The 13,613-nt window shown below is 39.7% G+C and overlaps 1 protein-coding gene and 1 pseudogene across 3 annotated transcripts in view; one reads left to right on the top strand and one right to left on the bottom strand.

The window, feature by feature from the left end:
• LOC134615929 (NACHT, LRR and PYD domains-containing protein 14-like) overlaps window positions 1–13,613 on the bottom strand; it is an 851,239-nt pseudogene that overhangs the window by 289,371 nt on the left and 548,255 nt on the right.
• LOC134615993 (leucine-rich repeat-containing G-protein coupled receptor 5-like) overlaps window positions 5,745–13,613 on the top strand; it is a 46,163-nt gene continuing 38,294 nt past the window's right edge. For all 3 annotated transcript variants that reach the window (XM_063460741.1, XM_063460740.1, XM_063460739.1), the window contains exon 1: window positions 5,745–6,299. In XM_063460741.1, coding sequence (XP_063316811.1) covers window positions 6,022–6,299 — 278 coding nt within the window. In that variant the 5' untranslated portion in view covers window positions 5,745–6,021. The remainder of the gene's footprint in view (window positions 6,300–13,613) is intronic.

The raw sequence follows: 13,613 nt of genomic DNA, 5'->3' as shown, positions 1-13,613 counted from the left end.
CAAATTATGAGATAAAAATGAAAACGTTGACCTGCTAAGTCAAATTATAAGAACAATATTAAGCATTTTTATCTTGAAAAAACTCAAGTTGAATACAATCGACGAGAAAGTTCAAAGATCAAAGACAGATAATAAGGTTATATGTTTATCTATATATGAAATAAAAAAAATCAAACATCTAATAACTCCAACATCCAGTATGCTTTGCTTCTTTTATTTTTCATATAAACCTCCGATGATGAAATATAAAGAGCTGTCATGTGGAGTTTTACAGCCCTGACACGAGCCTGGTTTTCCTGTTGGACGCCTTCAAGGACGCATGGAAACTAAAAACAAAAAAAAAACAACTTGTTTTTCCGTCTCTGACTGCAGTGAAGCTGCTTAGCCACTAGAGGGCAGAGTCCCATTGAAAACAGGAACAGATTCATGTTTAGGAGGGTGGAAGAAAAGAACAAAAGATGCAAAACAACCTCAAGTACAAAGAAGCTTAAAAAGACCAGAGACAGGCCCAGAGTGACCACAGAGAGGAAACAAAGCATCAAACACAGCAAACAAAAGAGGGATACATGCAAAATGACACAAAGAAAAAACCAAATGACCAAAAAAAAGGTTTCAATAAAATATGGAAATAAAACAAAAAAAAAACCCAAAAACTGAAACATCACACAAATAAAACAGACAAGACAAAAATATCAACAAAAACCTGAAAAACAAACACAAAAGAGATGCAGAATGTTCAGAAATATACTGAAAATGACAGCAAAGACACAAAACGATGCTAAAGAGAAACAAAAAACTGCAAAAAACATGCAAAGCAATTACAAAAAAAAGAAGTTGAAAGAAAAATAAATGCAGCCAAACCACAAGGAAACAGACAGAAAAGAGACACAACGTAGACACAAGGTGCAAAATTATCGAACATGTCATCACAGAAATAAACAACATAGAAATTGAAGGATTAACATGAGTTTGTATATCAGGGAGTCTTTTGTTTAAACTAGGTGATTTATCACGGTGGTCCAGACAAAGTGAAGCAACCTGATCACAAAATAAAAAGTTTACTTCATAAATATTTCATTTTTTTTCTTGCAAATTTACATTTATGAATGTTTCCCCTGAGTTCTGTTTTTTGTCCTTTAAATAATCAGAAAGACAGAAATCTTTCCCGCTTTCACACAGGTTTCTTCATACTGTTGCATCATGTTGCGCGTGTGTGTGTGTGTGTGTGTGTGTGTGTGTGTGTGTGTGTGTGTGTGTGTGTGTGTGTGTGTGTGTGTGTGTGGTGACAACTATTATACGTCAGCTTTACCTCACCCCCACCCCTTTGTGCCTTATTTCCTTGAAACTTGCAGCAGGATCTCAGAACTGCTAACCATTAACATCAAATTAGTGTACAGGTTTACCTGACTTTGTGAGGACTTAAGTTGTTTTCAGGCCTTGTGGGGACATGTGAGAGATCAGACTTTTCTGATCTCAGGGTTCATTCAAGGCTGAATTACCAGGAATCCCTAAAAGTCAGGCTAGCATTACTCTGCCTGGATATACTGAACAAGTATATCATCAGATTACTGACCACTTTATTAGGTACACCTTGCTAGTGCTGGGTTTGATTGTTTTTTTGCCTTCAGAGCTGCTTTAATTCTTCATGTTGGAAACATTTCTCAGAGATTTTGGTTTTTGTAAATGTGACAGCATCACACAGTTGCTGCAGATTTGTCAGCTCCACATCCATGAGTGAAGCTCCCGTTCCAGCTCCAATCTCAAAAGGTGCTCTGTTTGACTGAGATTTGCTGACTGTGGAGGATATTTGAGTACAGTGAACTCATTGTTCAAGAAACCAGTTATAGATGATTTGAACTTCGTGCTATGGTGCGTTATTCTGCTGGAAGCAGCATCATTAGATGGTATGTTTTGGTCTTCAGGGGATGGAAACCAAAAGCAGCCTGACCTTTGACAGAAGGTGGATGGATGCTTTCTTGCTTGCCCCAAATTCTGATCCTACCTCCTGAATGTTGCAGCAGAACTGGAGACTTACTAGACCAGACAACATTTTTCCATCTTCTTGTCTCCAGTTTTGGTCAACCTGTGAAAACTATAGTCTCAGTTCCATGTTCTTAGCTGACAGAAGCACCACCTGGTGTGGTCTTCTGCTGCTGTAGCCTGCTTCAGTGGGTCGTCTCGACCATGTCTTTATGCCTAAAAGCTTTGAGCTGCTGTGATGTGATGGTAAATCATATATTTCTGTTTACAAGCAGCTGAAAAGGTGTACCTAATAATGTAGATGGTTGAGTATATATGAGAAGAAAATAAACAATAAATAAATAACAACATTTAACCAATTTATTACATGTGAAATTTATGGTTTTACTCAAAAAGCTGGATTATTGATGCATTGACCACAAAGAGACACAAATCAGAGCAAACACCCTCTAATAAACATAAAATAAAAGAAAGAGACTAAGAAGATAAAAAATACACAAATTAGACAAATGAAAAGCAAAACAACCTGAAAAGAATCTGACAGCAAATCAGAAAGGAAATCAGTCTGTTATTGCTGAGTTTAATTACTTTAATTACAATGCTGTGACCTCACTGAGCCTCTCCATGCAGAAACAAAATCTGTTTCTATGAAGTTCTTTTGCTTTTGATTGGTACTAAACATGCAGAGCAAGAAACCTTACAAGTGTGAACCCCCCCAAAAAAATCTAAAAAAAAAAAGTGCCATAACGCAGTGAGCAACACACCAAAGGGCAAACCAAGTTTTCAGTACAAAAGTACACACCCGTGATCACATTCTTCTGATTTTTGTGTCAGACAAAGTTGTTTGACAGCCAGTTTGTCACAAAACTGTCTCCACTCCACCAACAGATGGTGTCCTCTGAGGCTGATCCAAGTTTAAAAATAAGACAGGTAAGTATTCATCGCCAGTGGTGGTTAGTTGAGTGTATACGTCCCCCGTCCATCAACCTGCTTTACTCCTCCCCCAGCATACGATCAAGGGGGTCCTGAAGCCTACCCTGGCTAACATATGGCGAGAGGCGGGGTACACTGCGCTCAGGTCAGTCCATCACTGGACCAAAAGGCTAACACAGTAAATTCATTCATCTATAATATAGTACTAAACTGCTGCTGCACACCATCTGGGAACCACTACATATGTGGCACATAATCACCAGTTATTTACATCCGGATTTAAACAGGGATGAGCTGATTCATGGAGTGAGTAGGTTTCTGTTTCAGGAGTTTCACAGTGCTGTGATCACAGGTTTTCAGCTCTTGTTTTATTGAGTTGTTTTTCCTCTTTATCATATTATTGCATTCCTTTTACTTTGGTAGTTTGTTTGTTTGTTTGTTTGTTTTACCTTTCTAGTCCCTCCTGTTCTGGGTGAAGTGCCCCAAAAACCTCCAAATACAAAATACCTGAAGCCCTCATTATGGTGTATTCCAGTATTCAAACATCATCTTTTCTAATCACAGCTGAGCAGTTTTATTTATTAAAAAAATCCTGATGTGGGATTCAATAATTCACCAAAAGCTCCAAACTACACTATTTTCCATCCTTTAAAAGTCAAAAATCTTCCATTGGTGTATATGAATCAGTTGACAATCAGTTCATGAAATTTAACCGTGGCTCTTCTTTATTATGAAGGGCCCAGAGATAATATATTCAAGTTTAAAGACCAACAGGTATGAAATCACTGGCTACAAGCTAATCGATACTCCAGAAAATAGTTGTCACCATTCTCGGAAGATCCCTCAGACCTCTGTGCACAAATAGCAGGATGATATATATATTATTCAACGACTTAGTCTTTAAGGAAAATGAGCTCAGTATAAGGTGAATGCATACTAAACATACTAAACATTCCATTAAATGTTTACATTGTATTTGTAGAATGAAATTAAATGGAAACTTTTACATGTGATTGAATTAATTAAAGTCAAGCCATTTTTTAATGTTAAGTCTCTGTCTTTCCCAGAGGAGCATCAGTAGGAAATAAAGATTCTCAGATGTGACTTTACTCACTTTTTTGTTTTTTCTTGTTGACTGCAATTTCTTTTTTATAATAATGTTATCTGAAATCTTTAATATGTGATTAATCTTTAATCCTAAAACAGGACACGTCTTTATACTTTATTCACCTTATATCAAATTTGCACTACATTTGAATTCACTTTTTATGTTTAATCTATTTAATCGTTAATCTCAGACCATTAAAAGTCACAGTTCAAAGAATACAAACTACCATATGCACATCTAAATAATAATTTAATGAGGTAATAATTAAAACATATCAGATTTTATGATTTGTAATAACAGGGCTGCTACACTCTGTTAACATGTACTGTCAGCTTTCTTTAATGGCTCCAAATACTAATATTTTTCCAGTTTTAGTGCACACATGTTCATACAGCATTTTGAATACTAAACTGCCATTTGGTACTTTTCCTGTTACTAATACTCATACAGCTTATTTGCCAACAGCTGTGTTAGTTTCCGCCTGTATTGCGACTTTAATCGCTTCATATTTTTCTAATATTGTACTTTTCTCTTCCTTGCTCTGCTGCCAGCACATTTATCCCTCTTTGTGATTGGTCAGGTGCTGCCAGCACCACCCCTTTCTTGTAGCTTGACCATTGAAACCTGGGCTGACTTACAGAGTTGACATGTGACCTCTGAGCCTGATTGCTGATATCAGGTTAAGTGAAGATAATGAAAGCTATGCTGGCTATGATGAACTTGCTTTGTAGCACAGGGCTCTGGAATATGAATAACAAGATTACTTGCTGAGACTGTTTTGTGCACCCCTAATTTTTTGCAGACAGGTTAAAAAAATACTGTGATTAACAGCTGAAAAACATTAGCGCTGTTCAATTATTTGTTATAGATATGTTTCGTTTCAATGGAATGTAAAAGAGAAAAAATAGCTACAATAAATAAGCATATCAACATCAGCTATGAGGCAAATAGCTGTTGGGGGGGGACGACTAAACAGGTCGCCACTCTGTTGCAGAGCGAACAAGCTAGGCTTACGAGTTAGAGTCCCACAATGATGTTGGTGGGACTGCAGGCCAAGAGCAAAGAGCTGGAGAAGATGGTTCAGCTCATTATCAACATCATTTAAAAAAAACAGACTCAGCTTTATTAAACCATTTGAAAGGATTCGGTTTAATTCAGTTTTATTTATATAGCACCAAATCACAACATTAGTTGCGTCAAGGTGCTTTATATTGTAAAGACCCTACAATAACAGAGAGAAATCCCCAACAATGAAATGAAGAGCCCGATGAGCAAGCACTTTGCTGACAGGGGGAAGGAAAAACTTACTTTTAACAGGAAGAAACCTCTGGCAGAGCCAGGCTCAGCCACCGATTGTGGGTGTGAGGAACAGTTTCCTAGGTCTTGGTATAAGAAGCATGCTACTAAACAATAGTTAAAACAGTAGAAATAATAAGAATAAATACTAAAGTAAATAAAAAGTAAATAATAAATGTCCTATATCAATTTGTGGTGGAAATTACTTTTTTATGTGAAGAAAATTGAAGTTAATCCTCTCCTGTACGTTTTTATTGGGGGGGACATGCATGTGACATAAATAATGAAGGACATGCTCTGTGGATTTTAATATTTACTTGTTTTTTCACTGCTGCTATAAAATCACGGCACACGCAGAAGCAGAGACACACCGCCTATATAAAGTGAACCACGGTTTACACACTCCTGTAGAGTGAGTGGAGGGACACACACACGCACACTCTGGCTGTGCAGCTCCACGCGTTCAGCCTGGAAAGCGACCAAACTTCAGACAACCTGCACTTTTATTCCACTCTTCAAATCCTCTTTGTGCTCCACTTTACATCCGGATCAGAGGAAGTTAAAACTGAGCGGTTTCCAGTTTGCCTCTGTTGAGTAGGGACCAAAAACCACCACAACGTGATCCGGATCCCAGGCTGCAACTTTATATTTCCACATCACTTCTGACTGAAACTTTCACCTTGCGGGGACAGACCACGCAGGACATGCTAGGGTTTGTACCTGTCCTGGCCGCCTTTGCGCTGCTATCGGTGGGCTTCAGGAGCGCCGGGGCTGAGCTGGAGATGCGGAGCTCCGCCGTGCCCGCGGTGCAGAGAGCTGCAGCTGGGGTGAACAGCTCCGGGGACGAGGTCGGGGGAGCGGGGCGGACCAGCTGCCCTGGCCGCTGCCGGTGTGAGGTGGACGGGCTGCTGCACTGGGTGGACTGTTCGGACCTGGGCCTCCGGGAGATACCGAGCAACCTGAGCGTCTTCACATCTTACCTGTAAGTCAGCAGCGAAGGTTTTCGTTTGTCTTTAAGGTAACCTGTTGATCCAAAGTCTGCACAAAGTAACTCAAGTGTTGTGTGTGTGTGAGCGTGAGCGTGCCTGCGCGCGCACGGGGAATGTTATGTAGTGGTGAGAAACAGAACACCTGTCCTCTGTGCCTGTTTTTCGGGTGCATGTCAGATGCTGTGGTTCATGGTGTTTAAGGAAAAACATTTAATCTGCAGAGGCCCAGAGTGCATCACTGAATTTACACCTGGAGACAAAAATAATTTCCCAAATTCAACCACAGCCCCAATGAAGCTGCAGTTCCCCGAATGCCCACTTGAGGCAGTCTCCAGCAGTGGGTCAGTCCCCATAGATTCCCATATGACAATGTCCAACGTTAGAGGAGAGAAAACACGTTCACAGCCTGATACAAAAACACCTTTGCTCCCTTCACTAACTGCTGCAGTAGGATTATTTTTTATATAACTTAAAGAATTAAAATTTGAGTAAAAGCCATTACACACCGAGGACAAACAGGGACACGACATTCAGAATTTTTCAGATCTGAACTTGTTGCATTTTTACAGAAAATTCACCCTCAAAAAACACACACTGTGAAAAAAATGAAGTGGACACCAAGCGATGAAGAGCTGGTCCTGATATTTCTAAACAAGAAAAGGAAGAAACTGAGATTCTGGGTTCATCTAATTCTCAAGAGAAGGCAGAGGTAGGGTCACTTTCATGGTTTGACCCAGGAGTTGAATCTGTGTCGCACAGCTGCTTTTGTGCATATTTCAGGATGTTGGTGGGGCAGTATGAACTCTCATTAGCAGGGTTGGGACCACATCAGAGAAGGCAGAGAAATCATTTCAGAGAGCCTACTGACCTGAGCAGTGTCTATGTGTATGTCTGAGGTTCAAAAAATAATAAATGCCGCAAATTCATCCATCAAAATTACGGGGGTATTGTGAACAGCTGCATTAAGAATAGGTGAGTCCAAAAAATATTTTTTATGCTTGAAATATTACATGGATTTTATGAGTCCGGCCGTAACACTTAAAAGTTCATGTCTTAGCTGAATCTATAACCAGGTACGTTGTGGAGCCACATGTTGGACATATACGTAGTTGTTTTGTATTTTTTCCAACCTACACTCATTTTGTGTAAAACTTATGTGTAATGTGAAGGTCACAAACCAAAGGCATCAGTCAAACAATAATGTTGTTCTGTGACACTTGATGCTGTTCTCCATGCACCTTAGAAGAAGGTGAAGTTGTACCAGAAAATAAGTTCTGGCTTCTGCTTTTTAGTCTTCCCTTTTGCTACAAGTTTGTTTTGTTTTATATATATTCCAGAAATGGAAAGTATACAAATGAGACCGTGTAAACAAGCTCACCCTTTCTAGAAGGATCTATTTTAAGTTTATTGTAGACATTGCACAGACTGCAGGGTAAGAGTGCCAACATCAGGACAGGTGTTATTTTGGAAACTGTTTTCAGCCAAGACTCATTGAAGAAGCTCCTGGAGTTTTTCAAGTGATTCTATTCTTTCTACGTTTAGACAAATTTGGAGAGGTTTCAGCAGTTTTACAGGAGCTCTGATATTTCAGGTTTCATTCTTTAAAGGCATTTAAGAGATTTTTAATTGTTTCAGGAACCCGTTGAAGGAGTTCTTAAAGTTTTCTAAATGGTTGTGCTGACTGGATAAAATAATTGGAGGATCGACAGATTACCAACTTTGAAGAGCATAAGAACAGCTTTAATAAGGTTTTTGGGGGTTTCTGGTCCAGCTGGTCTCAAGACCTTTGAAGAAGATTACCTCGTTTATCAGGAAGTTATCCCTTGGCAATACCTAGGAATGTATTGGAGTTTTTTCTTTGCTTCTGTGATCCTTAAAAGAGACTTCTCAAGTACATCAGGGATATCAGGGAATACTTGTAGATGTTTTGATAGGTTCACTGAAGCTTTAGGATTGCAGAATTCTAACATACATTTAGAGACATCGAAGATTCTTTAAAGGACTTTTAATTTATTCCTCTACAGGCAAACAGGAATGTGTGGCCTGACCATGTTTCAAGGGTGTTTTTTCTGAAGACAATTTGGTGTCTTCTGATAGAGGATTAACAGATCCTTGAGTTTAGCTCACAAATGTAGAGTTTCCTGGAGGTTTTGAGAAGGTTAGAGGGATTTTTCAAGAGGTGCAGCTGATGAAAGAGTTTTGCAGAAGCTCCAGGCGTTCTTCAGGAAGTTTTGGTTGCGGATCCTGGGGTGCACATGAAGGTAAATAAAGAGGTTTGATGTTTAAGGACGTCTCGTCAGATTCAGTGATCTCTAAAGAGGCTCCTGGAACAAGCTGTTTCATTGTTTTTGAGGAGGGAGTTTTCAGGTGTGCTTAGACACATTTCATTTAGTTTTACAGAAACGCTAAAGTTTCAGGAACACCTTAAGGGATCCTTAAAGATTAATGGAAGCTTGGGTGCTATGACAGCTTATTGGATCGCATCATAATAAAAGCTAAAAAGCCCAAAAAATGGACTCAATGGAATTTTAAATGTAGACGACTGGGAAAGTCTTTGAATACTACACCCCAAAAGTGAACGTATACAAAGAGTTTGATGTTTGATGCCTGAGGACTTCTTTTCAGCTTCAGTGAGTCTTAGCAAGTTATTCTGGACTTTTGAAAGAGGTTCCACAAGTTTTTTTGAGGCTTCTGGTGTCCTCCGGGAAGACGTTTTATGGCTGCTTAAAGAAGTTCTACAGATTTCTGTGGCCATTTAACAACAGTATTTGTGAAGTTTTAGTGTTTCTTCTTGAGTGTAAACTCCTGTTAAAGCAAGACACTTAAATGAATTCAAATCCATTTCACCTCACAGCAGGTCATCGGCCTCGATACAAGACTTGTTTCAGCTCCTGCAAAAGCATTACGTCATTGTACTTTGTGTGTGTGTGGAAGGAAAACCTGCTCGTCTTGGCTGTAGCTGCAAAGCAGCACAATGTCCAGGATTTAAATTTCACTCTCATTAAAGAAAACCTTCCCCTATTCAGAACAACCGTGTGTGTGTGTGTGTGTGTGTGTGTGTGTGTGTGTGTGTGTGTGTGTGCTTCACAGTGAAAGCACTTTCCTTACAGTTCGTCCACGGCAGGCAGATGGACACACACAAACCCACTCACACAGCGGCTGCCAATCAAAGGGTCTTTGTGTCTTTATTAAAGCTCCAATCAGGAATCGAATCCAACAAAACATCAAGGAGTTCCTGTGTGTCTTTCTTTGTTTTGGAGACTAACCAGATAAATTGTTACATTTTTGTTTTGGTGCAAAAAACCCCCTGCGTCCACTGAAGGGACCTGCTCTAAAAACCTAAAACTAAATCCGAATCATTAGTTTTATTATTACTAAATGTAAATGCTGTACTGGAAATCAAAACTGCTTAATTGATGAAGAAATTACAAAGGAATAGTCCACACCTGTCCAAACAGTTTAAAGTCAACTGCTCACTTACTATGGTTCTTTGAAAATAATATGCATTAAAGTAATATCTTCAAATGAAACCTTCAAGTTATAATACATTTGTGATATAGTCCTTTTTTCTGGCGTTAAACAAAATGTGTCCATTTCTATTCTGTTTTTGATATTTGCAATTGAGAAAATTGGGGACATTAGCCCACTTTAAATTCTTTTCCACATATCAAACAAGGATCAACAGAAAATACCTTCTGTCTGAAAGTCAGACGTGGGGAGAGCAGCAGTGCGACCACATCAATGACATTGATTAATCCGGAACAGCATGAAAAGGAGGAGCCAGATGGAAGTGGTTTGCAAAGTGGCTTGCAGATGTGCCGCAACTGTAGGTGGTCTAAAGCAGCCTAAATATGCCCACGGTATAAGATTCACCGACTGAATATGAATATGTGAATATGTAAAAGGCTTAAGACTGATGGTGTTTGTGGCTTGACTTGACCTGAACTAACGCTACGCTCAGTTTATTAATAGTAACTGGTATGAAGAGAACATGCCCCAATTTAAATACTTGGCCAATTCAATGGCCAATTAGCATATGTCAGCAGAATGTTAGCAATATAAGGACAAAATCAGCTTCACTTTAAGACAAATTAAAGAATAATAGGTTGACCAATTGCATTTATTTACGAAAAGGTTTTAAAAATTCATTTTTATTTACAAAAACCTTTTTTGTGAAGCTGCTCTCTCATAAGTGTCCTCTAGGTGAATTGAAGCGCTTAGACATAAATAGCCTCTCATAAGTTGGGTTTCTCTTAAATTCAGTCCTCCTGAGCACGTGCTTATAGTATACAAGAAGCTGTAGAACACCATCAAAGAGAAACAACTATACTCAGCTTTCTGTTATCAATTTCATGCAACAAATCTTGAAAGAAAAAGTTTTGATTCCAACCAGAAGACAAACAGTTGATGAGTTTGTTGTTGTCTATGATCAGGACTTGTTATGTCACTTTTTTGAAACCAGAAACAATCAATTAAAATATGCCCTCCCATCAGCTTGAATGTCCTGTTGTGATTTTGTGCCTCCTGGTTTGTTGTGAGAACTTTAAGGGACCTTCTGAGGAAAGCAACTGATCTCAGAGTCGCTTTACAATCTCCTTCAGTCTGTCTGTCTGTTTGACCGCCGTCAGTCTGAATACTGCCATCTGTCAATGCTTTTGTGTGTGTGTGTGTGTGTGTGTGTGTGTGTGTGTGTGTGTGTGTGTGTGTGTGTGCATACACTTGCTGCATGCCTAAGCAGAGCTGCCTGAAGTCTGAATGGGCCTGGAAGTCTCTATTCTACGTGTGACTGACAGCAGCAACACAGGAATGCATTTAGCCTCAATGTGATGAATGGACTGATGTACATATGAAGGATTCTGTAGCCACGCCCCTTCTGGCAGCCATATTGGACATCCCGAGCTCTGAGCATATAAATCATGTCTGCACTTTCCTACACTAACAGCTCTAAAATTAAATGAATTTCCAGGTAATGCAGATGTTTAGCAAGAGTGAACTTCCTGACCATTAACGTGACATCACAGGAAGGTAGGTAGTCCGTTTACAGTCCTGAGTGTTTGCACTCTGCACTAGTGGAGTCTTAGTGTGAGGGAGCTCCATTGGTTTGAGATCAGCTGTCATCGGATGGTGCTTGTGGACGCCACGGTCCACTGCACACTCACACAGGTAGTTAAAAGAGGACGTGACAGACAGGTAAATGGACTACCTGTCTTCCTGTGGGGGTATGGGAGAGGTCAGGCAGACAATAGAAAGTGATACTGAAATAGCCTTAAGCTATCAGAGATAATTGATTTAAACTCCACAACTGTGAGGCCACAATAAAAATGTTGGGCTCCATCAGCGCTTGGACATTTCTACTCCTAGATCGTAAAATCTGAGGTCAAAACATCCCAGCAAGTAAGCTACACTGATATTACTGAAGCTGTTTTCAAAGGCTGCGTTAAACTGCTAAATGTAGGCACAATGAATGTGGTTCCTTTATCTCGCTTTTAGAAAAACTTTGGACACTAAAAAAATGGCAATGAAAGGATGAGATTACACTGTATGTTGAAAATATGAGCTCATTTTGATTCCTGTAGTTCTGAAAACTTAGTGTTCGAAACTTAGTGTTAGCTGCTTGACAGCTCAGGACCTGTTGGTCACAGTTTTCAGCTCTTTAATCCTCTAAATGTTTTCAGTGGGTGACATGTCTGGACTGCAGGCAGCTGGGTTCTTTACCACTTGTCTAAAACAAGTAGAATATATTTTTACAGTCTTGCTTTTCGGAGAAGACAAAGGTTTATTTAGCGGTTTATGTTCCACCAAACTTTGCACATCTTTCACTTTTAATGGTGCCTTCACAGACTGAGCATCCCACCTGGACGAAATGCCTCCCTGTGGCTAATTTTGAACTGTCTGATGGCATTATGTTGCTGAAATAATAAAAAAAATAAAAAAATAAAATGGATGACAGCATATGTTGGTCCAAGAAACTGTAGATCATTCAGCATTAATGGTATTACCAACATGAATGCTGGATTTGAACTGCGGTGTGATGGTTGCGCTTTTCTTAGATGTCCTAAAAGAATCTCCGTTTTTTTGGCCAGACTACAGGACGGTTTTCCACTTTGCCATCTTAAATCAGTTTTTGCCCAGGAAAGGCGGTTGGTGACATTTCTGTATCCTATTTTAAACTTGTAGGAGGCTGTGGCTCAGGAGGTAGATTGGATTATGTCGTAACTGGAAGGTTGGTTGCTTGACCTTTTCATGTTTAATTTGGGATGCAGAGATGAACTGTGTTCGATGATGATGATGGTTTTCAGAAGTGTTCCTGAGCCCATGCAGGAGTTCCCACCACAGAATCAGGTCTGTTTTTAATGCAGCGCTGCCCGAGGACCCAAGGACCACCAACATTTAACTTGCAGCTTTGTCTCTTTGCACAAAAACTTGTCTGAATCTTTGTTATTATGAACATTTACTATCTTTAAATGCTTATAGCTTCAAATGATTTGGAAAACATCCTGTTTTTATCCTGTGGTGACAGATTTGATTACAGGTACAGCCTGGTCCTGACTGTTGTTTGCATCTTTGGTAAGAAGAAGCAAACACATTCTTGAAGCTGTGATTACAGCTTTCCTCATTGCTGCAGCTTCATATTGTTACTCTCTCTTATCTCTGCTACTACGTTAAAAACACGTATCGTCATACCTTCAGACTTTTGTACTGTTTCTAAAGCTCTGAGCATTTTTGCTACACAGTGGACCAGAACTAATGTCTTAGACAGATAAACTCTTGATGTCTTGATTCATAAACATTTGTTCTTATTTCACTGACTGAGCAGCTCATTTTAGGCGATCATCTGCGCCTCAGGTTACCTTCGTGGACACACAAACACAGATCTGACAGAGCTGCTGTTTATCTTGAGGTATCTTTTCCTTTTGGAGAAGACGACACAGACTGATTGGACCGACCGGGGAATAAACCCCCTGATGTTCTTTCGCCTCGGGGGGCCCCCCGCTGACCCACCCCCAAAAGACTGAAAGACAGGCAGAAAGAAAGAGCAAAAAAAGACAAAAACTGAGAGAGGCCTCGCTGTCACACTACGCCTCCAAACTACACAGTTCCCTTTTCTTTTCTTTCTCCAGAGTTTGTCTTTCTGCAGCCCGCCGACATTTGAATAATCGTCTGATATCCATCAGTTTGAGCCCGAGGAGACGGAAAATAGACAACACACACACAAAGCTTCGTCCACCACAACGTCGAGAGGGAAAAACACACAACATGGATAATGTATTCGTCTTTTCTTTCATCCTTCTGTTCGCCTTGTTCTT

This window comes from Pelmatolapia mariae, linkage group LG17, assembly GCF_036321145.2.
Source record: "Pelmatolapia mariae isolate MD_Pm_ZW linkage group LG17, Pm_UMD_F_2, whole genome shotgun sequence".
Lineage (NCBI taxonomy): Eukaryota > Metazoa > Chordata > Actinopteri > Cichliformes > Cichlidae > Pelmatolapia > Pelmatolapia mariae.
Note: the sequence above shows the minus strand (reverse complement) of the source record. Positions and strands in the feature narration are given on the sequence as shown.